This window comes from Nomascus leucogenys, chromosome 12 (genome assembly GCF_006542625.1).
Source record: "Nomascus leucogenys isolate Asia chromosome 12, Asia_NLE_v1, whole genome shotgun sequence".
In the NCBI taxonomy this organism is placed as follows: Eukaryota; Metazoa; Chordata; class Mammalia; order Primates; family Hylobatidae; genus Nomascus; species Nomascus leucogenys.
This window is the reverse complement of record NC_044392.1, coordinates 62,197,774-62,222,093: the sequence shown is the minus strand read 5'-3', so window position 1 is coordinate 62,222,093 and position 24,320 is coordinate 62,197,774. Positions and strand designations below refer to the sequence as shown.

The following is a 24,320-nucleotide window of genomic DNA, read 5'->3' as shown; positions in this document are numbered from 1 at the left end:
AACTTCTGTGAGTAAAGAAAAAGACACTGAAGCTGAAAGACAAAAAAAGAAAAACTTGGAACAGAAGGGAAAAAAAGCTTAATAGTCATAATATAGATGGGATTTTTACAAAAGAAAAACACCCAAATAGAAATATGTATAAAGGAAATTAAAAGGAAATCACCAAAGACAAAATAAGAAACTCCTCAAAAAATAGCAAATTAAAATGAGACATTTTTGGGTTGGGTGTGGTGGCTCACACCTGAAATCCCAGCACTTTGGCAGGCCGAAGTGGCTGGATCCCTCGAGGCCAGGTGTTTGGGACAAGCCTGGCCAATACGGCCAATATGGCGAAACCCCTCTTTACTAAAAAACCCCTCTTTACTAAAAATTAGCCAGTCGTGGTGGTGCACACCAGTAATCCCAGCTACTTGGGAGGCTGAGGCATGAGAATCACTTGAACCCGGGAGGCAGAGGTTGCAGTGAGCCAAGATCGCACCACTGCACTCCAGCCTGGGTGACAGAGCAAGACTCTGTCTAAAACAATTTTTTAAAATAAAATAAATTGAGATATTTTTATCCAATCAGATCAATATAGTTAAAAATGTTAGTGGAGAATATGAGAAAAAGGGAACTGTATTATATGAGTGGGTATATAAATTGGTATATTTCTGGAAGCCCATTAGAAATGTGTATACTTTGAGACTTTAGGAATTTTTACTAAGAATATAAACACGCATGGCTGGGTGCAGTGGCTCACGCCTGTAATCCCAGCACTTGGGGAGGCTGAGGCGGAGGGATCACAAGGTCAAGAGATCGAGACCATCCTAGCCAACATGGTGAAACCCCGTCTCTACTAAAAACACAAAAATTAGCTGGGCGTGGTGGTGCATGCCTGTAGTCCTAGCTACTCAGGAGGCTGAGGCAGGAGAATCATTTGAACCCGGGAGGCAGAGGTTGCAGTAAGCTGAGATAGTGCCACTGCACCCCAGCCTGGCAACAGAGTGAGACTCCGTCTCAAAAAATATTTAAAAAAAGAAAACAAACACGCATATGCACAAACATACGTATCTACCAAACTTCCATCCATATACAATCAGTGGTATGCTCTATATATTTTACATCTGACTTGAGGGTCAGGGGAGGTGGCTGATTTTAGCTGATTTGCTGATTTCTATGGTATAAATACACCTAACACGAATGATTTCCAGTTACTAACGTGACATCAGGCAATGTGGAATTAGAAAGTGATGCTAATGATGGTCTTTGTGAACAGGTACAAACTGGCTCCAGCACACCAGTATCATGTTTTCAAAATACTGTTTACATTGAAAACCTGGAAAAAAATTACACTAATAAAGAGTTGGTGAAGGGCCAACTCTTTTTTAATTAAAATTAAAAAAAAAAACAACAACAACAGGCCGGGCACGGTGGCTCACGCCTGTAATCCCAGCACTTTGGGAGGCTGAGGAGGGTGGATCACGAGGTCAGGAGATCGAGACCATCCTGACTAACACAGTGAAACCCCATTTCTACTAAAAATACAAAAAAAAAATTAGCCGGGCATCATGGCGGGCGCCTGTAGTCCCAGCTGCTCGGGAGGCTGAGGCAGGAGAATGGCGTGAAACGGAGAGGAGGAGCTTGCAGTGAGCTGAGATCGCACCACTGCACTCCAGCCTGGGTGACGGAGTCCGTCTCAAAAACAACAACAACAACAACAACAAAACAACTAGCCAGGCATGGTGGCAGGCACCTGTAGTCCCAGATACTTGGTGGGGCTGAGGTGGGAGGATCACTTAAGCCCAGGAAGTAGGCTACAGTGAGCCCTGATCATGCCACTGCACTCCAGCCTAGGTGACAGAGTAAGACCCTGTCTCAAAGAAAAAACAAAAACAAAACCAAGAATTGGTTAAATAAATCTTGATACAATCATACAGTAAAAATTCCCAAGTTTTAAAGTAAACATCACACAAAGAATGGATTTTGTAAGATTATTTATGGGTATATATAATTTGAAAGGTTAATATGCCTAAATGGTGGCTTTCTGCCTTTTTTTTTTTTTTTTTGGAGATGAAGTCTTGCTCTTGTCCCTCAGGCTTGAGTGGAGTGGCACAATCTCGGCTCACTGCAACCTCCGCCTCCCGGGTTCAAGCAATTCTCCTGCCTCAGCCTCCCGAGTAGCTGGGATTACAGGTGGCTGCCACCATGCCCAGCTAATTTTTGTATTTTTGATAGAGATGGGGTTTCACCATGTTGGCCAGGCTGATCTCGAACTCCTGACCTCAGGTGATCCGCCTGCCTTGGCCTCCCAAAGTGCTGGGATTACAGGTATGAGCCACCACACCCAGCCTGCCTTCTTTCTACTCTTTTTTTTTTTTTTTCCTTTTTGAGATGGAGTCTCACTCTGTCGTCCAGGCTGGAGTGCAGAGATACCATCTCAGCTCACTGCAACCTCGGCCTCCTGAGTTCAAGCAATTCTCATGCCTCAACCACCTCAGTAACTAGGATTACAGGAGTGTGCCACCACGCTAATTTTTGTATTTTTACTAGAGACAGGGTTTTGTCATGTTGCCCAGGCTGGTCTTAAAACTCCTGGACTCAAGCAATCTGCCTGCCTCAGCCTCCCAAAGTTCTGGGATTACAGGTGTGAGCCACTGTGCCTGCCCTCTTTTTAATCTTTCTTATTACTTTTTTCTTAAGTTTGTAAAAATCAGGAAACAAATGATGGTCATTTTTTGAGGAAAGATTACAAAACAAAAAATGTTTACAGTATTTAACAATTTAATAAGATTTCAAGATTCGTCATCATCCTGCAACAAAAACTGCTATAATCTAACAATGTGCAGAACTTTCAAATGACTCCTGGGTTTTTACCATGCCATCACCCTGCACTCATACATAATTTTTTCAAAGTATTTTCATACATTTCAAGTACCTAAGATTATTCCATATTTAGCTCAAGTATCATTCTCCTATGAGCCTTAGTCCATTAAAACTCACTTCTGGGCACTTATTTTGAATTGCTATTTTCATAGTCTAAGCAGGTATAAATCATTTTCAATCTCATTAAATTAGATTTTTCAAAGTACTAGAGAGTGAGTTAATCTACATTTGTCTTAAGAGTCTGAAACACAGAACATGTTAGCACAATATGAATTACTGAGGCTCGGTCCTATAGTACATTATTGGTTTCATGTAGCAAATACTGTTACCTAGTATATGTCATGAGGACAAAGATGAATAAAATTGTCCCTGTCTTCCCAAAGCACACCTGAAATGTTAGTAAAAAATAAAAACATGTAAACAGAACTTTAATGAACAGAAAATTGTAGCACAGAAAAGGGAACAATTAATTACCTAAGGAAGGAAAGAAAAATTTCACAAAGGAGGTGACGTCCAAGTTAAGTTTTGTTTGGTTTTGGTTTTGGTTTGAGACAGGATCTTGTCGTGGGGTCCTGGGCTCAAGTGATCCTCCTACTTCAGCCTACCAGGTAGCTAGGACTAAAGGCATATGCCACTGTGCCCAGCTCAAGCTAAGTTTTAAAAATGTATTAAGTTTGCTGTGGGACAGTAACCCCAGCACTTTGGGAGGCTGAGGCAGGATCATTTGAGGCCAGGAGTTCAAAGCCACCCTGGGCAATATGGTGAGACCCCATCTCTACAAAAATAAAATACGCAAAACAATTTTTTTAATCAGATGGGCATGGTGGTGCACACCTATAGCCACAGTTACTTGGGAGGCTCTTCTGAGCCCAAAAGTTCAAGAATACAGTGAGCTATGATTATACCACTGCACTCTAGCTCGGGGCAACAGAGTGAGACAAAAGCAAAGAGTTACGATAGACAATGGTTTGGAAAGTGAATTCAGTATGGCCGGAGAAGATAAACACAGATTCTTCTAGAAGAGGTACAGTTGACCAGATTATGAAAGTTCCTTGTAAACCACACTAAGGGGTTTGATCTTTTATCCTGCAGGCAGTCAGGGCACAGGTTTTTAAAAAATAAGTAAAAATTAAATTTGGGTTTTAGAAAAATGCCTCACTGTGATAACTGTGATGATTGGACTGAAACGAGGAACTGACAACTAAAACATTTATTTACTTAAGGGAACCCAAGACAAATGGTTTTCAAACTGTGCTCATTTTTATAAGCAACCAACTAAAAAAAAGTAGTTTTGCTTATTTGAGAAAAAGAAATATTTACCGTCGTCTTTTGAAGGGTGACTTTGGCATATCTGCTGTAGGGATCATCTGTTCTCCTGGCCTTACCCACATTATAGGCCCATCATCACTCTGGGACCTACACTGGAGTCGGAGGCTGGAAAGTGTACCCCAGGGCAAAGTCATCTAGAAATCAGAGGGATTAGTCACATTAAAAATTTGTTTCAATGATTTATAAGTTAATCCTCCCACCCAAATAAAAGTTCTAAGAAGGCTTTTTTACAACTATATATAAATAAATAAATGCTATTTACATAGTAATTTATATTAAAAAGAATAATTGAATTTCAGTACTTTGTACTATTATTATATCTAAACATTTCTGTGCAAAACACTGGATAAATTTAATTTCAATAGGCAATATTAGCTAAATACTCTTCAACATATAAAGTGCCCACTTAAGTAAAGATCAAAACTTTAATAATCTCAATTAACACTCACTTTCAGAAATGGTGATTCTTCTAACATATCAAGGAACTCTGGGAAATAATCACCAACTTCTTCATCTACTGCTCCAACGAGACTTATCTGCCGCATAGGACCTGCTCGGTAGGTGCCACAGCAGTATGTCCTGTTGACCTAAGATAAAACAAAAGAGGGAAAAACGTACTGAGGTACAACTATAATATAATTAAAGAATTAAAATAGGTTATTGTTTCCAATGTTGCCATTTCTTCTACAAACTAAGAACTGAGTGGTCAATACCTTGAATAAAGTCAGAGAGGCACCCAAGCACACTGACAAATACACTAATACATATGCCACAAGCAAATTTCATTGTGTGAGTGTTAACCTGAACATCTCAAAGAAATACTGAAGACATTAATATCTACTTAATACTTAAACTTCTCTAAAAATGATTTTTTTAACTTTGTAATATTTTAGAATGTGATCTTTATTTAAGAAAAAAACATATAAAAGTAAAATCATCAGGGCAGGGAGAAAAAAAGACCATGGTCATATTAATCTTCCATGTTCATTTTGTACTCCCTAGCTTCAAAGTCTTCACTTTAGCCCAGATACCAGGATACCAGGCTCACTGTTACCCAGACAGGCCAATCTTTTTTTTTTTTTTTTTCTGAGATGGAGTTTCACTCTTTGTCCCACAGGCTGGAGTGCAATGGCATGATCTCAGCTCACTGCAACCTCCACTTCCCAATTCAAGCAATTCTCCTCCCTCAGCCTCCCAAGTAGCTGGAATTACAGGTGTGTGCCACCGCGCCTGGCTAATTTTTGTATTTTTTTTAGTAGAGATGGGGTTTCAACACGTTGGCCAGGTTGGTCTTGAACTCCTGACCTCAAGTGATCCACCCGCCTTGGCCTCCCAAAGTTTTAGGAGTACAGGTGTGAGCCACCAAGCCCAGCCCCAATCTTTTTCTCTACTCAACTTATGACAAACTTATTTCTACCTCCAGTGATTTTTCTCTTGAATCTGCCCAATCTGGAATGTCCTCTTTTCTGTCAACCCAAATATCCATCTTTCAAAGAGCAGTTCAAAAGCTCTTTTTTTCCAGAAGTCTTTCTGGTCACACTCCATGATCTCTCCCTTCTCTGAAGTCTAATGTTACCTATGAGCAACATACATTTTCTCTATATCAACTCTCCAGTGAATTTAGGACATATCCTCTATAAATATGTAGCCCAGAGCATCTTATCTAGCATTTGAATGGAATCTATCATTAATTCCATACAATCTGATACTATTCCTCTAGTCATTTCATGTATGTTCTTATCTTACTAATCTCCAATTTAGAGTTTCTCAAGGATAGAGAGATGGATCCTGTACATAGCAATGGACTGGACTAGAAATGCTGTATTTAACCAGAATTTCCACTTCAGATCAGTTACCTAGCATTTTCTACCTCTGTTAAAATGCAGATTAAATTTAAAAGCCTAACATATAGCTGTACCTTTATATAAAATGGCTTTTTATTGAACATTAAAAAAATTTAAAGAATCTACTGTCATGTTTTAAATACCACCTATTTTGCCTTAATAGGAAACAGCCTACATAAATGACCATCTAGGATATCTTACCACAATTCTTCACCATTTGTTCTTTAGCAGCATTTTTAGAATCAATTTTTTTCCATAGACAATTTAACATCACCCACACATATATACACAGGAAAAAAAGGCCATAGATCTTGTTCTCAAATAGCAGGGGTAGGGATTTGTAAGGAATCCCTTACAAATCCTCCCCCAAGATCACTTTAGATGATTCTTAAGCAGCAGCCACCCAGGCCAGAATTACTTTATATATATTCATATGAATTACTTTCCATAAGTTTCGTATGATCATCATGCCATAAAAAGCCAGGGGTGGAAGCATGGAACAAAGGCTCATCATGGGATACAGAGGTAAGGAAGGGGAAGAAAGGTAAGTCTTTTTAAATCATTATTCTAACCTTTCTAAGCACTCTAAAACAACTAAAGTAGATTTAACCTTCAGCAACATTTCTAGGAATCATATGCTTTTAGGGGTAATAAGAAATATCAGTCTCGGCCAGGCACGATGGGGCATGCCTGTAATCCCAGCACTTCGGGAGGCCGAACCGGGTGTATCATGAGGTCAGGAGTTCAAGACCAGCCTGGCCAAGATGGTGAAATCCCGTCTCTACTAAAAATACAAAAATTAGCCAGGCGTGGTGGTGCATGCCTGTAGTCCCAGCTACTCAGGAGGCTGAGGCAGAGAACTGCTTGAACACGGGAGGCGGAGTTTGCAGTGAGCCAAGATCGTGCCACGGCACTCCAGCCTGGGCGACAGGGCAAGACTCCGTCTCAAAAAAAAAAGAAAGAAATATCAGTCTCCCCCAAACACCTCTCCCAACTATTCCCAGTCTCAGAAATTGCTTTACTAAGAAAGGCTTTCACTCTACACAGGCATTTTATGGGACAAATGTCCTAAAGACCTATCATAATCTTTTTAAAATCTTTTTCCCAGCCAGAAATGACTCTTAAGACCTATCATAATTTAAAGCAGCCAAAACTCAAGACCAATCCTAAAGAAGTACACTGCCATGTGGCAGTTTTCAATTTACTTGGCCTGAGATTATACAACTCAATGCATTATTAATTTGAAGGAATTCATATTACTTTAAATTTTATACACAAAGTGAGACTGAATTAATATTCTTATATCATACCACTCCAAGTTTACCTAATTCAAATACCACTAAACTCAACAGCACTGAACTTGAAGACAACTTAGAAAGGTAAACACCTAGAATAATCAACATGTGACATGAATAAATATGAAGCATCTTTTCCTATTTGTGAAGAGAATAAAAAGTAAACCTAAAAAAGAGGAAGGCGGGAGCAACAGAAGACAAAGAGAGGGTATGACCACAAAATATAGCGACCTCATAATTTCGCCAAGACCAACATGTTTATTTTCATATATACACAAAGAAAAGCTTCTCATCTTATGAGGATATTCAAGTTCACACCTTTGTGTGAGTACCAATGTTGTATCCATGACTGACAAAGAATTAACGATGTTCAATTTTTATTTCCTGGCAGAAGAGCCATCAAGTAAACAACTACAAAATACTAAGACTGCATTTTGAAAGCTGCAATGTATGAAGCCTATTTGGATAACTGTAGCTAACTTAGCCTCGCTAGAGAAAGCCCTTATTAGTAAACCACAACCTTCCTGTTTTCATTCCTTTACTTACATGAAATTAGACCTCTAGCTTTCTGTGACCTACGTTTTTTTCTCAGTATCAGTCCCCTCCTTCTTTCAGCTGCTTCCATATCTAGTCTAAACCTCAAGGTTTATCCCTCTCTCATAAACACACTCTCATTCTCTATCCCAGTCCTTCCACCAGCTCTGCCTGCAAACCCCAGGCCTGAAACATTCAAACTATCAATCCCACCTCTGGACTTTTCCATTCCATAGGCCAATAAATCTCTTTCATCATTTAAGCCCATTTTAAAATTGACTATCCTGCAACTTGCCATCAAAAGCACCAAGATATATATATCTTTTTTCACATAAGAATCCTACTTCTGTAATACTAGTCTGTATTACCTGTCTCTACTACCTCACCTCACCTTTTATTCACATCTCATATCATTGCAATCAGGCTTCTGCCCATACCACTCCCCTGAAACAAATCACTAATGACCTCTTCACAGCCAAATTCAAGGAATGCTTTTCAATCACCTGCTTTCTTGATTTCCCTTTCCAGGCTTCCTCCTCTCCAAAACGTGGTTGTTGCAGAGTTGGCCCAGTTTTCATTCAACATATTATCTGTGGGTGGTTTCAATTATACTACAGATTTAACTACCACCTGTACCCTACTACATTCCATATCTACATCTCTAACTTAAAACTCTGCGTCAGATTCAGATCTTAACATACAAATGCCTCCTGGGCAGCCCACAGACACCCTCAAATTTAATACCTACAGAACAGAGCTCATTTTTTTGTAAGGTTCCCTTCCCCTCCCAAACCTTCTTTTTCTCCTTCTGTATGTACTTCGCCAGTTAATAATATTCACTTTCTCAGGTCCTAAATCAGGAATTGATAAATCCCTCTTCATCATCACTTAAATCAAAATCTATCCTTCTAACTAAATCTGCAGTACCATTGCCTTAATTCAGGAAATTATTATTTCTCATCTAATTGTAAAACTTCTTAACCAGTATCCTTGCTTCAGGATTCCTATCCCCAAGAGCCATCCTACATACTGCTACAAATAATCTACGAAAAAACATCTTATCATTCAACCTTCCCATTTTAAATCCTTTAGTAGCTCCATATTACCTATAGCATCAAACTAGAAAATCCTTTTTAAGGAAGACAAAGCCCCTCCTGATCTATTATTCCAAGGGAATAACAGACCAAGATTTGCCACATTCTCCACATTTGCCACATTCTAAATATACATTTCGCAAATTCTAAATAATTTCTGCTGCCTCCACAAGTTTTCACATGTTACTGTCCACCTTTACAACTCCTATATTTCCTTGATGGTATAAAATGACTCAAAATAAGGTTTCAAGCTCAAAGAACAAAAGTACATAACATTTACAGATTTTAGATAAGTTAGATTTGGAGTTATAACTAGATCAAAAAAGGTAAGGAATAGATGCATAGATTTGGAAATTGTCTATAACATATAATTTTTTAAGTGACTAAGACTTGAGAGAAAGAATAGAGAGAGACAGAACCAAGAACTGCACGTAAAGGAAAACAGATATTTGACAGACAGGAGGAAGAGTTAGCTAAATAAATTGTGAAAGGATGAGGTAAGAAGTAATGCAATTAAAATGATGTAAGAATAACGTTTCAAAAAATGGTCAAGGACAACTTTTTTTTTTTTTTTTTTTTTGAGACGGAGTCTTTCTCTGTCCCCCAGGCTGGAGTGCAGTGGCGTGATCTCGGTTCACCGCAACCTCCACCTCCTGGGTTCATGCCATTCTCCTGCCTCAGCCTCCCGAGTAGCTGGGAATACAGGCACCCGCCAACACGCCCGGCTAATTTTTTGTGTTTTTAGTAGAGACGGGGTTTCACCGTGTTAGCCAGGATGGTCTCGATCTCCTGACGTCGTGATCCGCCCGCCTCGGCCTCCCAAAGTGCTGGGATTACAGGCTTGAGCCACCGCGCCCGGCTAAGGACAACTATTTTTTAAGAAAAACAAACGCTGCTATGAATAGTGCTGCAATAAACATGGAAATGCAGATCTTCAACATATTGATTAAATTTCCTTGAGTTGGACATATACCAAGAAGTGGAATTGCTTGGTCATGTGGTCGTTCTATTTTTAATTTTTTAAGGAACCTCCACACTGTTGACCATAATGGCTGTACTAATTTAGATTGACATTAACTGTATAAAAGTTCTCCTTTTTCCATATCCTCACCAGCATTTATTTTTTGTCTTTTTGTTAACAGCCAGAACTGGGGTGAGGTGATATCTAATTGTAGTTCTGACTTCCATTTCCCTGATGATGAATTATGTTGAACATTTTTTCATATACCTGTTGTATGTCTTCAAATTTCAGAATGTCTATTTAGGTCTTTTGCCCATTTTTAAATCAGATTATTCCGTTGTTGTTGTTATTGGGTTGTTTGAATTATTTACATAAATTTTAGGCCACAGGGCAGAAAATACTATCTGGTCCCTAATGGAAAAAGTTTGCCAACCCCCAATTTAAACCACTCACAAAAGAAATCAAGCAATATGTTTGAATAAAAACTTTGTGAAAGAGAACAATCTGTATTATTCAATATTATATATCTGTAATACGAAGTGCCTGGTATGTAGTCATAAATATTTGTTGAATTTCTGTATGTTAAGGCTAGAAATGAAGTAATCAACCACAAACTCTGGCAAAAAGAAAAAAAAAAGTGAGGGGGGAGAAGAAGAACTGCTGACTACCAGTCTATCACTTGCATTTAAAAATTTAATAAATGCAAATGTTTGTGATACATTTAAATAATTAACAACATAACAATGAACAGCAGTTATGACCATAAATTCAACATGCACCAATTTTCAACCTGAAACGGCTGACAAGAAAAGAAAAAAGAAAAAAATAAATAAAACAAAAAAACATTCGCCAACTGTAGGAAACTAATGCCAAATAAGCAAAGTATTCCTTCCTTTTAGGAAGAAAATTTCCTGGGCATATGGCCAATGAGCTAGGCTCCCTGACAGCTAAATGCGGCCTGTGCCTAAGTTTGGGCCAATGAGACGGTCACATAAGTTACATATGCAATCTTCAGGGCATACCTTTATAAGGAAGTGGCTTGCCCTCCACTTCCTTTTTCTCTTTTGAGGGTTGAAACACCGAGTGGTAAAGAGCTAGTCTCAACCATGCACATGACAACACCAGTAGGAATGACAAAAATTAAAGACAGAAGGAAACTAGGATCCTGGATGACAACAAGGAACAGAGTTGCTTACCTCTGGACTGCTAAACAAGAGACAAACTTTTGTTCTAGCCACTGCACATTGGTCCTCGTTGTTATGGTTTTTTAGCCTATATCTTGTATACTTTGTAATGAGGGAGGCAATATTCTGCATCGCACAGAGATATCATCTGGGGTGTGATTTCCCAATCTGGGCTACAAAATACCTATAACTAGGGCACACCCAAAATAGAACATTTAAAGTGATTAGGGACTTGCAAACCATACAAAATGGAGGAAGAATGCAAGAAATCAAAAGTATTTCAAAAGTATTTAACTTGAAAAGATTAAAGGAGGGACACAACAGTCTTCAAATACTTGGAGTCCTATAACATGAGTAACAGGAAAGCAGGTGTCATTCATTTACCACAAGTTTATTGTACAGTCATGTGTCACCTAATGACAGAAATACGGTCTGAGAAATGTCATTAGGCAATTTGTGGTTGAGAACATCACAGACTGTACTTACACAAATCTAAGTGGTATAGCCTACTACACACCTAGGCTATATGACATAGCCTATTGCTCCTAGGCTACAAAACTTACAGCATGTTATTGTACTGAATACTGTAGGCCAGTGGTCCCCAAGCTTTTTGGCATGAGGGACCGGTTTTGTGGAAGACAATTTTTCCACGGAAAAGGGTGGGGGGTTGGCGGGCATGGTTCTGGATGAAACTGACCCACCTCAGATCATCAGGCATTAGTCATATTCTCACAAGAAGTGTGCAACCTAGATCCCTCACATGCACAATTCACAACAGAGTTCACACTCCTATGAGAATCGAATGCTGCAGGTTATCTGACAGGAGGTGGAGCTCAAGCAGCAATGCTATTATAGCTTGCTGCAGCCAGGTTTTTAACAGGCCACAGACCAATACTGGGGGACCTGTACAGTTGAGGACCCCTGCTGTAGATAACTGAAACACAATGGTTAAGTTTTTATGTATCTAAACACATTTAACTTCCCATGCTTGCAGAATGAGAAGTTGTTCTGGGTCAGTGAGTGAGTGGTGAGTGAATGTGAAGGCCTAGGACACTGCTGTACACTACTGTAGACTTAAACAGTGTACACTTAGGTTACACTGATTTTTAAAATTTTTCTTTCTTCAATAATAAATTAACTTTAGCTTACTGTAATTTTTATAAACTTTATGAGTTTTTTCATTCTTTGACTTGTAATAACATATAGTTTAAAACACATTGTACAGCTATACAAAAATACTTCCTTTATGTCCTTATTCTGTAAGGTATTTTCTACTTAAAAACTTTTTTTTTTTTTACTTTTTTTAAACCTTTTTTGTTAAAAACAAAGATACAAATGCACACATTGGCCTATGCCCACAACAGGGTCAGAATGATTAATATCACTGTCTTTCATATCCACATCTTGTCCTGCTGAAAAGTCTTCAGGGGCAATAACACTCACGGAGCTATCATCTGCTATGATAACAAAGCCTTCTTCTGTTAATATCTCCTGAAAGATCTGTCTGAGGCTGTTTTACAGTTAACTTTTTTTTTTTTAATAAGTAGAAGTATGCTCTAAAATAACGATAAAAGGTATAGTAAATATAGTAAGTGATAGGAATTTTTCAGCTCCATTACAATCTTATGGAATCAGCGTTACATATGCAGTCTGTCATTGACCGAAACGTCATTACATAGCACATAAACATATATTTTATGCCACTGTCCTCAACACAGGTATAGCAAACCAGACCTATTCCTGGCCACTTGAAGCTTACAATCTAGTAAGGAGAGGCAGACACTAATCTAAATAAACATTTAATTATAAACTGTGATCTTCAGAATGTAAGATGTATGACACTATGAAAAAGAACATGGGATCCTGATCCAGGGAATAAAGTATTCCTTGAAGTAACACTGAGCTCAAATCTGAAGAACAAGTTCAGAGGGAAACAAAATCTCTTAAGCATTGCCCTTTCCAAGATCTAAAAGAAAGCTAATGATAATAAACACAGAAAGCAGAAAAATAAAGATGAGACTGGAAAAATCAGCTGTGGCTGGATTATGGAGAGCCTAGAAGATCACATCAAGGATTCTGGAAAGCCACTAAAGGATCTGAAGAGAAGGAAATTTACCCAATTTGCCTTTGGTTTTTTGTTTGTTTAGTTTTCTCAGAGGGGCACAAAAAGTAAAGAGATCAGCTAGGAGTATTCTATAATATGCCAAATAAGAAATGTTAGGCTAAGCTAACAACTTGATTTTAAATAGGGACTTATTTTTAAAAGAACAAAAAAAGAGATCTGAAAATTATACAGGAGATAAAATTGTCAAGATGTGGACAAAGATTGGATATGATAGACAAGAGAAAGAAGTATCAAGGATGACTACCAGGTTCTGTACTTTGGAACCTGACAGAGCAACTACTCTCTCTTCTGGAGGAGGATCAGATTTCATTGTTTTGGACAGGATGAGCTAGAAGTATGTGATAGGTTGAAAAACGGCTTCCAAAGAACCTAACCCCTAGAACCTAATCCCTAGAATCTGTGAATGTTACCTTATGGCGACAGGGACTCTGCAGATGTGAATAAATTAAGGATCCTGAGATGGGGAGAGTATTCTGGATTATCCAGGTGGGCTTAAATGTAATAACACGTGTCTTTGTAAGACTGAGGCAGAGAGATATTTGAGAAGGCGATGTGATGATAGAAGCATAGCCTGGGGTAATATACTTTGAAGACAGAGGAAGCAGCCACAAGCTAGAAAATACAAGACACAAGAAGCTAAAAAAAGGCAAAAACTTGATTTTTTTCCCTCAGAGCCTTCAGAACTGTAAGAAACTAAATTTGTGTTGTTTTAAGCCATTGTTTGGGGGCCAGGTGCAGTGGCACACACCTGTAATCCCAGCACTTTGGGAGGCCAAAGCAGGCGGATCACTTGAGCCCAGGAGTTCAAGACCAGCCTGGGCAACATGGTGAAACCCTATCTCTACTAAAAAAATACAAAAAATTAGCCGGGCCTTGGCCGGGCGCGGTGGCTCACGCTTGTAATCCCAGCACTTTGGGAGGCGGAGGCGGGCGGATCACGAGGTCAGGAGATCGAGACCACGGTGAAACCCCGTCTCTACTAAAAATACAAAAAATTAGCCGGGCATGGTGGCGGGCGCCTGCAGTCCCAGCTACTCGGAGAGGCTGAGGCAGGAGAATGGCGTGAACCCGGGAGGCGGAGCTTGCAGTGAGCCGAGATCGCGCCACTGCACTCCAGCCTGGGCGACAGAGCAAGACTCTGTCTCAAAAAAAAAAAAAAAAAAAAAAAAAAAAAATTAGCCGGGCATGGTGGTGAGTGCCTGTAGTCTATTTCTAAATTTTCTGTCTTGCTGAACAGAGCTCATAAACTAATTATACTGATTTAATAATTAAATCTTTAGAATATATTGGTACCAGGTAAGGCACTCCTCCATCATTACTTTTTCTTTTCTGGCTGTTCTTGCCTACTTATTTTTGCATATAAACTTCAATATCTGCTTGGTTGTCTCAAAAAACAACTATTTCTATTTTATTAGGATTGTGTTCAATTTATAACTTAGGAGAAACTGTCATTCTGATATTGATTCTTCTTCCCCAGGAACACAGTAATATATCTTTCCATTTAAGTCCTCTTGTGTGTGATCATGTTTCAAAACTAATAGGAAGAATCTGATAAAGACGAAAAGGTGAAGAGGACTGCTGTTTAAACATGGTAGACTGGATGTATGATTTTTTTCTATTCCTTATCAAAATCCCACTCAAGTGAGAATAAAATAGCAAGGCTATAAATCCCAGATAGTCAAAGAGAACAAAAGTAAAAACTACAGATACAAGCTATCAAAATGTTTTTGGAAGGTGAAAAATGCACAGGGAAATTTGCAGACTGAGAACTCCGGCTAACTTTTATAGAAGGCAAGAACAAAGCATGCAACTAAAAACAAAAAAGGTGGGTTTAAAATCTGCTTGAGTCAGTGAGACCCTTCCACTTACATTCTACCTTCCTATCCCATACTCCTTTTTCCTCACCTTATTTGTGGTGAAAGTGAACCAAATGACTACAGACACAAGGATACAAGGCACAAGTATGGGAGAGAACCATTATACTGGAAGCAGGGAATTAAGCAAAATCCGTTATTTAACAATGCAATCGCCTACCTCCTTCCAAGAATTCTAGCAGACAGGTGTATAACCTACTCCATCCCCTGACAAAAATGTGGTAGATTTTTAGCTGTAGAAACTAAAGGCCCAAGAAACAATATCTTTAAACACTAACATTTAGAGCTTTTCTCACAATATGACCACATTCCCTATCCAGTCTTCAACTGATAAATCCCACCCATGTGTTCACAGTTTCTAATGTTTTATAACGACTCATGTTTCGATATGAACAGATCACCACGTTTGATGAAAACATAAACAGAAGACTAAAATAAAAATAAAAAAGAACTTGAACAACTTGAGAGTATAAAAGAAAACTTAAAAACAAGTATAATTAGTATCAGAGAGATGAAAAAGGGTATTGTATCCATGAAACAATAGGAAGTTATTAAAAAAGGAACAGAGAACAAGCTCTCAAACTGAAAATATTACAGCTGACATTAATCAACATTAAGAAGCTAGTTAAATCTACCCCCAGAAAGCAGGAAAAAAGACAATGAAAAATATAATAGGAAAGATAAGAAAACTGAGGTTCAGTAGGGGGGTCTAATATACAATTAATAAAAGTTTCAGAAAAAAACAAAAACTGAGAAAGAAAATTAACAAGTAATACAAGAAAAAACTTCATAAAGGATGGATTTCCACATAAAAAAGGGTGGTGGGGGGTAGGGTTCAACTGCACTGATGATGTTTTATTTCTTGGGCCAGAGTGACTGTTATTATTCTTTATATCTGCGTCTGAAATATTTCATAGTAATTTTTTAAAGAAAAATGATGCATTTCAAGGCACATTATCCTTGGTACTCAGACATTCTGTAGTAGAAATTTTGAAAGCTTCCAGAGAGAAAAAAGCAGAACACCTAAAAAAGATCAGGAATCATTATGGCATCGGATTTCTCAACAGCAATACTGTAAGTTTAAAGGCACTGAAGCAATGCCTTTATAAATCTAAGAAAAATGACCTATCAATCAAATGTTATAGTTAAAGAAAAATTTTTCAGATGTGAGGATTGAGCTACTGAATTCAGACAAGAGTCATGGAATGCCAGACAGGAGAAAGGACAAATAGAAACCCCAGGATACATGCGTAAATAAAAAGACCTATCAAAACAGGAAGATCCCTTGGCCAGGAGTTTGACATCAACCTGGAAAACACAGGAATATCCTGTACCTTGCCCCCACCCGGACCCAAAAAAAGACATTTACACAAATGCTTACTGTAACATGATATTATAAAACTGTAAACAACCTCATGTCCAAAAATAGGAGAATAAATAGTGAGTGTGATATTGTGCAATATATGTCTGGTCTTCATCCCTATTTCCTGAGGTAGGGCTCCTAAACTCCTTGTTATCTCCAAATAGCTCTAATTTTGTATGCTAATATTGACTAACAGCTTTAGGGTGGGGGCTGGTCACCTGAAAAATACAGGTACAATTAGAGGGTTGGGACATTCAGCCCTACCCCCAACCTCCAGGGAGGGGTGCTAAAGGTCAAGCTGACCATCAATGGCCACTGGCTTAATCAATCAAGCCTACGTAATGAAGGCTTCATAAAAACTGAACAGGTTCAGAGAGCATCTGGATAGCTGAACATGTGGAAGCAGAGAGGAAGATGAACAGGAACTCATACACTTGCTGGGAGGGTGGCACACCCCAACTCTACGGGGAAAGAAGCTCCTGTGCTCGGGACCCTTCCAGACCATGCCCTGTGTATCTCTTCACATGGCTGTTTATTTGCACCCTTTAACATATCCATCACACTAAACCCATAAACGTTAAGTATTTCCCTAAGTTCTCTGAGCTACTCTAGCAAATCCACTGAACTCAAAGAGGGGATCGTGGGAACCCCAACTTGAAGCCAGTTGGTCAGAAGTTCCAGAGGCCTGGACTTGTGACTGGTGGATAGGAGGGGTCAATCCTGGGGACTGAGCCCTCTATCTGGGATCCAAGACTGATTCTGGGTAGTGTCGGAATTGAATTGGATGACACCCAGGTGGTGTCTGCTGAAGAATTGATTGCTTGCTTGTTGTGGGGGAGAAATCTCCCACATTTGGACAAAGAAGTCTTCTGTGTTGATTGTTGTTGTTTGAGAGCAGAGGAAAAGTAAAGTGTTAAAAAACAGTGATACAGTTGCCCAACAAAACACCAAATATAATGGTTAAAATTAATGTAGAGTTAGATGTATCAAAATAATCTTCAAAAACAATGTTGAACAAAAATAACCTGCAGAATGATACACACAATACACTATAGTTTAAAAATACAAAGGTACAAATATTGTTTTTATGTTCATTTGGTATTAGTAAAATGTTAAAAGATAAAACGACATGATAAGCCACAAATTCAGAATAAAGATTTACTTCTAGGGAGAAAGGAAAAATTTTAAAAAAAAAAAAAAAGGGGGAAAGACACGAAGCAGAAATTCACTTAATATATTTTATACTTTTAGTTATGTGGGGAGTGGGAATGGAGAAGGGAAAGGTTGGAGGGGTAGTAGCTGGTAACTGACATCAAAGATCCTAAGCTAATGGGTATAGAGTTTCTGTTTGGTATAAGGAAAAAGTTCTGGAAACGGTAATGGTAATAGAACAATATATATACCCAATGCCACAGAATTATACAATTTAAATGGGTTAAAATGGTAAATTTTGTGTATATTTGACAACAGTTTTTTAAAAACCTTAGCAGGCTAAGGGATGGTATTCATAACACAAGCAGACAAATTAGCCTGACAAATTAGCCTTTGAGGAGGAGATAGAATATCTTCTCTACTGTAACAGGAGAGAATGAGGAAAAGATGTATACGGATAAAGTTTAAATAGTATTTATGAAGAATAGGTGAACAAGCTAACCAAAGAAAAGAAGTAGGCTTCCCAGGCAACGTTGACAACCCAATGGGAAGCATTATAAAATGTTATGAAGAGACAAAGTCCCCAGTGACAGCCAATCAAAACATGATTTTTTAAAATTTGCACTTTGTAGAGGTCAGATAAGATTATCTCTTAGTTTATGATGCTCTGAAATTCTAAAAAGATGCTATCTACAGGTCAAATGAAAGGAACTAGAGTAATGGTAGATGGTATATGGTTTAAAACAGTGTTTCTTAAACTTGCCTGATCATAGGAATCAAGTCAGTCAAGGTACTTATTTCATGCCTCACTCCAGACCTCATGAACCAAAATTTCCAGAAGAAGAACCTGAGAGTCTAATGTATATTTGAACTAGCAACCCCAAATTATTCTTAGGATCTGGCAAGTTTGGGAAACTGGCCTGGAAATGGCACCTGAAAAAAAAGAACAAGTTGAATTCTACCACTTTCCAGAGTTTATGTACTGCAGCACAGTGGAGGAAGAAACAGTACTGGGAGGACTGGAGGGAGATAAGTACGAGACCAAAGAACAGAAAAAACTAAAGCTGCCATGGAAGCAGGAGACATAACGCCAACAGGAAAAACGCAGCCTTTGGTGAAATCAGAAGGCAAAGTGGGGAGGGGAGAAGGATGTGGCATCAAAGAGAAATACGCCTATTAAAAAAATAGTAGTTAGTTTTGCATAAAATTTAATATATTTATAATATCTATAAAATGTTAAACAATTATCTTTGAATATATATACTGCTGTCAATACATATATAGTGTTTAAATTAGAAACTCAACTTCACAGTTATCCTGTATGAATTTCTGAATTAAGTAAGCTCAACTGTGTCCCCAATACATAGAGCTTCTACAAAGGACAATTATAAATCTGTTAATAACTCAGGAGAACACCAAGCTAAAAAAGCACTATGTGGAAAACCCTGTGTATGGGGGTTGAGAGGAGGTGTGGATTATTCCACAGAACTCATGTTTCAGGAAGAAGCCTATTCAAGCTGACTTTTTAAAACACAGAAAGGAAAAAGCCAGCAATCTTCCTAACCTTGTGACTTGTGAATAGAAAGGCATTCCTACTTTAAAATACATAGTGAAAAAACAGTGTGACTAGGTCAAAGTGAGTACTTAAAATGAGAGAAAAAAAAAAAATCAAGCCTACCATTTTTATTTATGCCATTTTATTTTATAAAACCTGCTACTTAAAATGTTTATTTCTCCTTTTCTATAACACACTAATAATGCATACAGTTCCTTAAGGGTTTCTCAGCTATTTCCCAAGCTATATACTACTCTACTAGTTCTACTCTTATTAGTATTACCAATTCATTATAAAATGTTAATCAATCAATGATCAGAGTGCATATAACAAGCCCATATAAGGCCTTGTCCCAACACACAATGAGGGAATAACATTTTTTGTTTTTCTCTGGAACCGTAGACACTAAAATTGTACACGCCAATGCTACAGAACATTATCATTTTATAGAGTAATAAAAGTAATATAAGAAATAAAACTACCTAAAGTTAAAAAGCTTTGATTCTCAGTGAAACCTCAAAACTATACATGAAAATTTTTGAAAAAGATACTTAAAACATGCAGATTTGCCAATCTCCCCTCCCCCCAGCAAACACATAACACACACTCCTCTCCATGTACATCGTTCAATTACTTAGTTGCCAGAAGATCTCAGAGATGATATTGAAAACAATTCCCTTACTGGCCGGGCGCGGTGGCTCAAGCCTGTAATCCCAGCACTTTGGGAGGCCGAGGCGGGCGGATCACGAGGTCAGGAGATCGAGACCATCCTGGCTAACACAGTGAAACCCCGTCTCTACTAAAAATACAAAAAATTAGCCGGGTGTGTTGGCGGGTGCCTGTAGTCCCAGCTACTCGGGAGGCTGAGGCAGGAGAATGGCGTGAACCCGGGAGGCGGAGCTTGCAGTGAGCCGAGATCGCGCCACTGCACTCCAGCCTGGGGCACAGAGCAAGACTCCGTCTCAAAAAAAAAAAAAAAAAAAAAAAAAAAGAAAACAATTCCCTTTTAACTTCACTGTATTTTTAGTGTTTGTTATTATTTGCGTTTGCAATTTACATATAGATTTTGAGACCTATATGGCCTTGGTGGTCCATTTACTAGCAACATCAGAATCACCAGAAAATGCAGACTATAAGCAAAGCTAGTGCTCACACCTGTAATCCGAACACGCTAGGAGGCCAAAGCAGGAGAATCTGTTGAGGCCAGGAGCTCAAGACTAGCCTAGACGACATAGTGAGACTCTGGCTCTATAAAAAAATTTTAAAATTAGCCAGTTGTAGTAGTACACACCCGTAGTCCTAGCTACTCTATTCAGGAGGCTGAGGCACTGGAAATAGCACCTGAAAGCAAAGAACAAGTTGAGTTCCACCACTTCCTGAAGTTTATGTACTGGGGTACAGTAGGGTAAGAAACAGTAGAAAGACTACTAGAGCCTAGGAGTTCAAGGCCTCAGTGAGCCATGATCACACTTCATGATCGCACTTCAGCCTGGGCCACAGAGCGAGACCCCATCAAAGAAAGGAGAAAGAAAGGAAGGGAAGGGAGCGGAAGGGGAAGGGAGGAAGGAAGGAAACTCAACTTTATAAAGTTATCCTGTATCAACTGCTGAGAGTTAAGTAATCAAACAAGGATCGGCTTACTGTTTCAATGGACATATAAATTTTTCTGCTCTGGTATTAGAACATTTGAGTTTTCTAGAATGTTAAAAGAAAACCCTATATGTGGATCCTAGCTTTAGCCATCACAATAATTTAAAAATATAAAAATAACAGAAGTTTTCATTTTTCTTGCACAAAATCTACATTTTACTTTCTCCTGCTTAGAGGAGCTGAGTTCTAAAGCTTCTCAAAGTTTAATGTGCATATGAATCACCTTTTAAAAATGCAGATTCTGATTCAGAAAATCTGGGTAAGAGCCCAGTCTACATTCCTAGCAAGCTCCCTGGTGGTGCCAAATTCATACATAGAGCACACTTTTAGTAGCAAGGTTCTAAAGAAAAGGCATAATTTACAATACTATTTAGCTGTCCACGGTTTGCAAAGCACTAATCTTGATAATGTCTCCAATTCAATTCCTAATTGATAAATCTACCACTTTCCCATCCATACTTACTGGATCCTTCATATGGATGAAATAAACACTTCATTCTTAAAATGTAGAACACTTCTAGTCTTTCTTCTGCCTGTCTTTCTTTTTGGTCTTTTCTCATGTTCATCATACTTACTTGTGGGTGCATCACAAGATTCCACCCTTAGTTTCATCTCTTTTCCACTGCTATTGCTGGTTCCATCTTCTGCATCTCTGTATCTCCTGCATTAATGGGTTCAACTTCTGCATCTCCAACCTAGACACATCTCTCAAACTTGGATCCATACATTCAATTCCTAAGAGTTATTTTTTTTTTCTTTATTGAGACTTGCTCTGTCGCCCAGGCTGGAGTGAGTGGGGCGATCTTGGCTCACTGCAACCTCCACCTCCCAGGTTCAAGCCAGCATCCCGAGCAGCTGGGATTACAGGCGCCCGCCACCATGTCCAGCTAATTTTTGAATTTTCAGTAGAGATGGGGTTTCACCACTTTGACCAGGCTGGTCTCAAAACTCCTGATCTCAAGCAATCTGTTCACCTCAGCCTCCAAACTGCTGGGATTACAGATGTGAGACACCATGCCCAGCCTCCTAACAGTTATTTCTAACCGTAAATTCCCACAGGTACCTTCAACTCAAAATATCTCAAACTGAACTCATCAACACCCTCTAGCCCTAGAAACCAGCTTTTTCAACCCTGTATTGGCTTTGACCAGCATCGCCATCCACCCATTTGTCCAAACCACATCTGAAGACTATCTCTCTCTCTCACCAAGACTAGTTAAATCTCGACCTTCTAATTATTTCTCAAATTTCTTTCATTTCTCTCTAATGTCAGTACCAGTTTGGACGTGGAGCATTTATGATGTGGTTACTATCGTAACTAACTGGTATTCTTGCTTCCAATCTCATATCCTGCACCACCAATTCCATCCTCCACACTATTATGTAATCTTTGCAAACATAAATGGATAGCAAGCATTTCCCTATTAAAATTCACCAATGACTCCCAATTATCTTTAGGAAAAAGTACTACCTTTTTAAAAGCATGTCATATAAGGCTCTTCACAATCCTAATCATGTCTCTCTCTCGTTCTGGTCTCAACTCCTTCCACCCCTGAACAGTCAGTGCATACTCTTGCCATATTAACCTATTTGTAGCTCCCTCTAAGTGCCACATTCTCAAATGTCTCTGTGTATTTGCATAGGCTGTTATTCGCTTAAAATGTTCTTACCAAGTTAAGTATTAACATGCTTCCAAGACTGTACTCAAGCATCACATGGCTTAACATGCCTTTTCAAATTACCTCAAGTCTGCATTAGGTAACAGAGACAGTGCTCCCTCTATTACAGGGTTTTCCCTATGCATACCTCTACTCAAATAGTACTCTGTATTATAATTGCTGGTTTACTCATCTCCCCCACTAGACTGAGCTCATCAATTAGTCCTTTTAAGAACACAGTGCCCAGTACATGGTAGTTCTCAGTAAGTGCTTGCTGAATAAACTATCTTGAAATATAGTCACAAATAAATATGGCTACATATTTAAACTATAAATAACTTCCAATAGCTATGTCTCTAAAGCAATAAAAAATTTATTTGACTTTATTTCTAGGTTTAACAGAACTTCACAAAATGTCAAAAGACTTCACGTAAGTCCAAACTGCCCTAGGTATTTGTTTAATTCCCAACGATCTAAAGGGATTTGTTAAAAATATGAGAAACAAAGCCTTTTGCATGCTGTTTCACACGGAGATACTTTAATTTCACTGACCACAGTGTTAGACAAATAAAAGCACTAATCTCTTCTCCAGGTAAAATGATGTGAACATTGTTCAGGTGGCCTGGGTTTGCATCTGGACTACTACTTACTAGCTATATGACTTTGGATAACAAACAATGAACATCTCCCAGCCTCAGTTTCTTCCATGGGAAACAGAGATAAAATTGCTTACCTACCTACCCACTAGGTTGTTTCAAATATTCAGATATGAATGTGAAAGCATTTCTATAAACCATGAAGTGCTAAATAAATTTGAGCTACTGTGTTAACTTCTATCCCATCTGCTAAAGTTGCAAACTTAAAAGTTTAGTGGGCTAATCCAACCTCCCAGATCCACACCATATTCTTCTCTAATGACTGAAAATTCATAAATAAAATTAAGTTCCAGGACCACCAGAGCACAGAACTCATTCAACAGTCCTCAATATTCTTATGTGGTTGAAGTGTTTAATATCTAATTTAATCATAATCTGAAATGTTCTTAAAAAGTGGTTTTTAAATCTCAAAGTAAATATCAAGGTAAGTTGTTGGTACAGTCATTTAAATTTCAGCTCCATTTTAAAAAATTAATTGGCGGACAAAAATCAGCAGGGAATATTTCAAGATATTTTCTTTTATTAACTATTTAGACTGGATACTGTCTGTTGACATACAAATTTGATCCACTTTAACTAATATGAATATTAAAAAGTCACCCTTACAAAACTGGGACAGTTTTCCCCCAAATTTCTGGCTTATTTCTCAGAAATGCTTGTTGGTCTATCAAAAGAGAAAATTTGCTGCATTTTTCTAAACCAAAAAAAATGATAGAACATGTTGATTCTGCTCTCAGCAATATCTTTCCTTGTTAAATAGGGAACTTATGGGGATTATGGACTATATTAGGAGAAATGTTTTCAGTCTCATCTGCAATATTTATAAAAATCGGATTCCTTGACCTTCAAAGGGCAAAACTTAAAAAAAAAAGAAAATGAAAAAAGAAAATCTACTACAAAAGTCAGCACTTCGGTACCTGGTTGTGGTAACAAGGCCAAAATCCAAGACGAAGCCCTTTATTGCACATGGTGTTCCAACATCTTGGGCAGCCCCATCTTGCGACCTCTCCACATTGGCTGCTCCTGCTCTCTCTACTGCAGAGAGAACTTCAATTAGAGAAATTCTGAAGCTCACAAATCTAAACTGGATACTCCCCTCATTGGAGGCAAAGATGGTAAGACTCACTAAAAAGATTCAAGTTAGAGGAGGTTTCAAATAAATCTAAGTGGCTCGAAACCACTAT

The 24,320-nt window shown here is 38.4% G+C and overlaps 1 protein-coding gene across 1 annotated transcript in view; it reads right to left on the bottom strand.

Moving 5' to 3' along the window:
- The window catches only part of RSBN1 (round spermatid basic protein 1), a 51,596-nt gene that overhangs the window by 11,243 nt on the left and 16,033 nt on the right, over positions 1-24,320 (bottom strand). Inside the window, exons 3-4 of the mRNA XM_003268002.3 lie at positions 4,641-4,778; positions 4,183-4,325 (exon numbers count right to left, since the gene is read on the bottom strand). Coding sequence (XP_003268050.1) covers positions 4,183-4,325; positions 4,641-4,778 — 281 coding nt within the window. The remainder of the gene's footprint in view (positions 1-4,182; positions 4,326-4,640; positions 4,779-24,320) is intronic.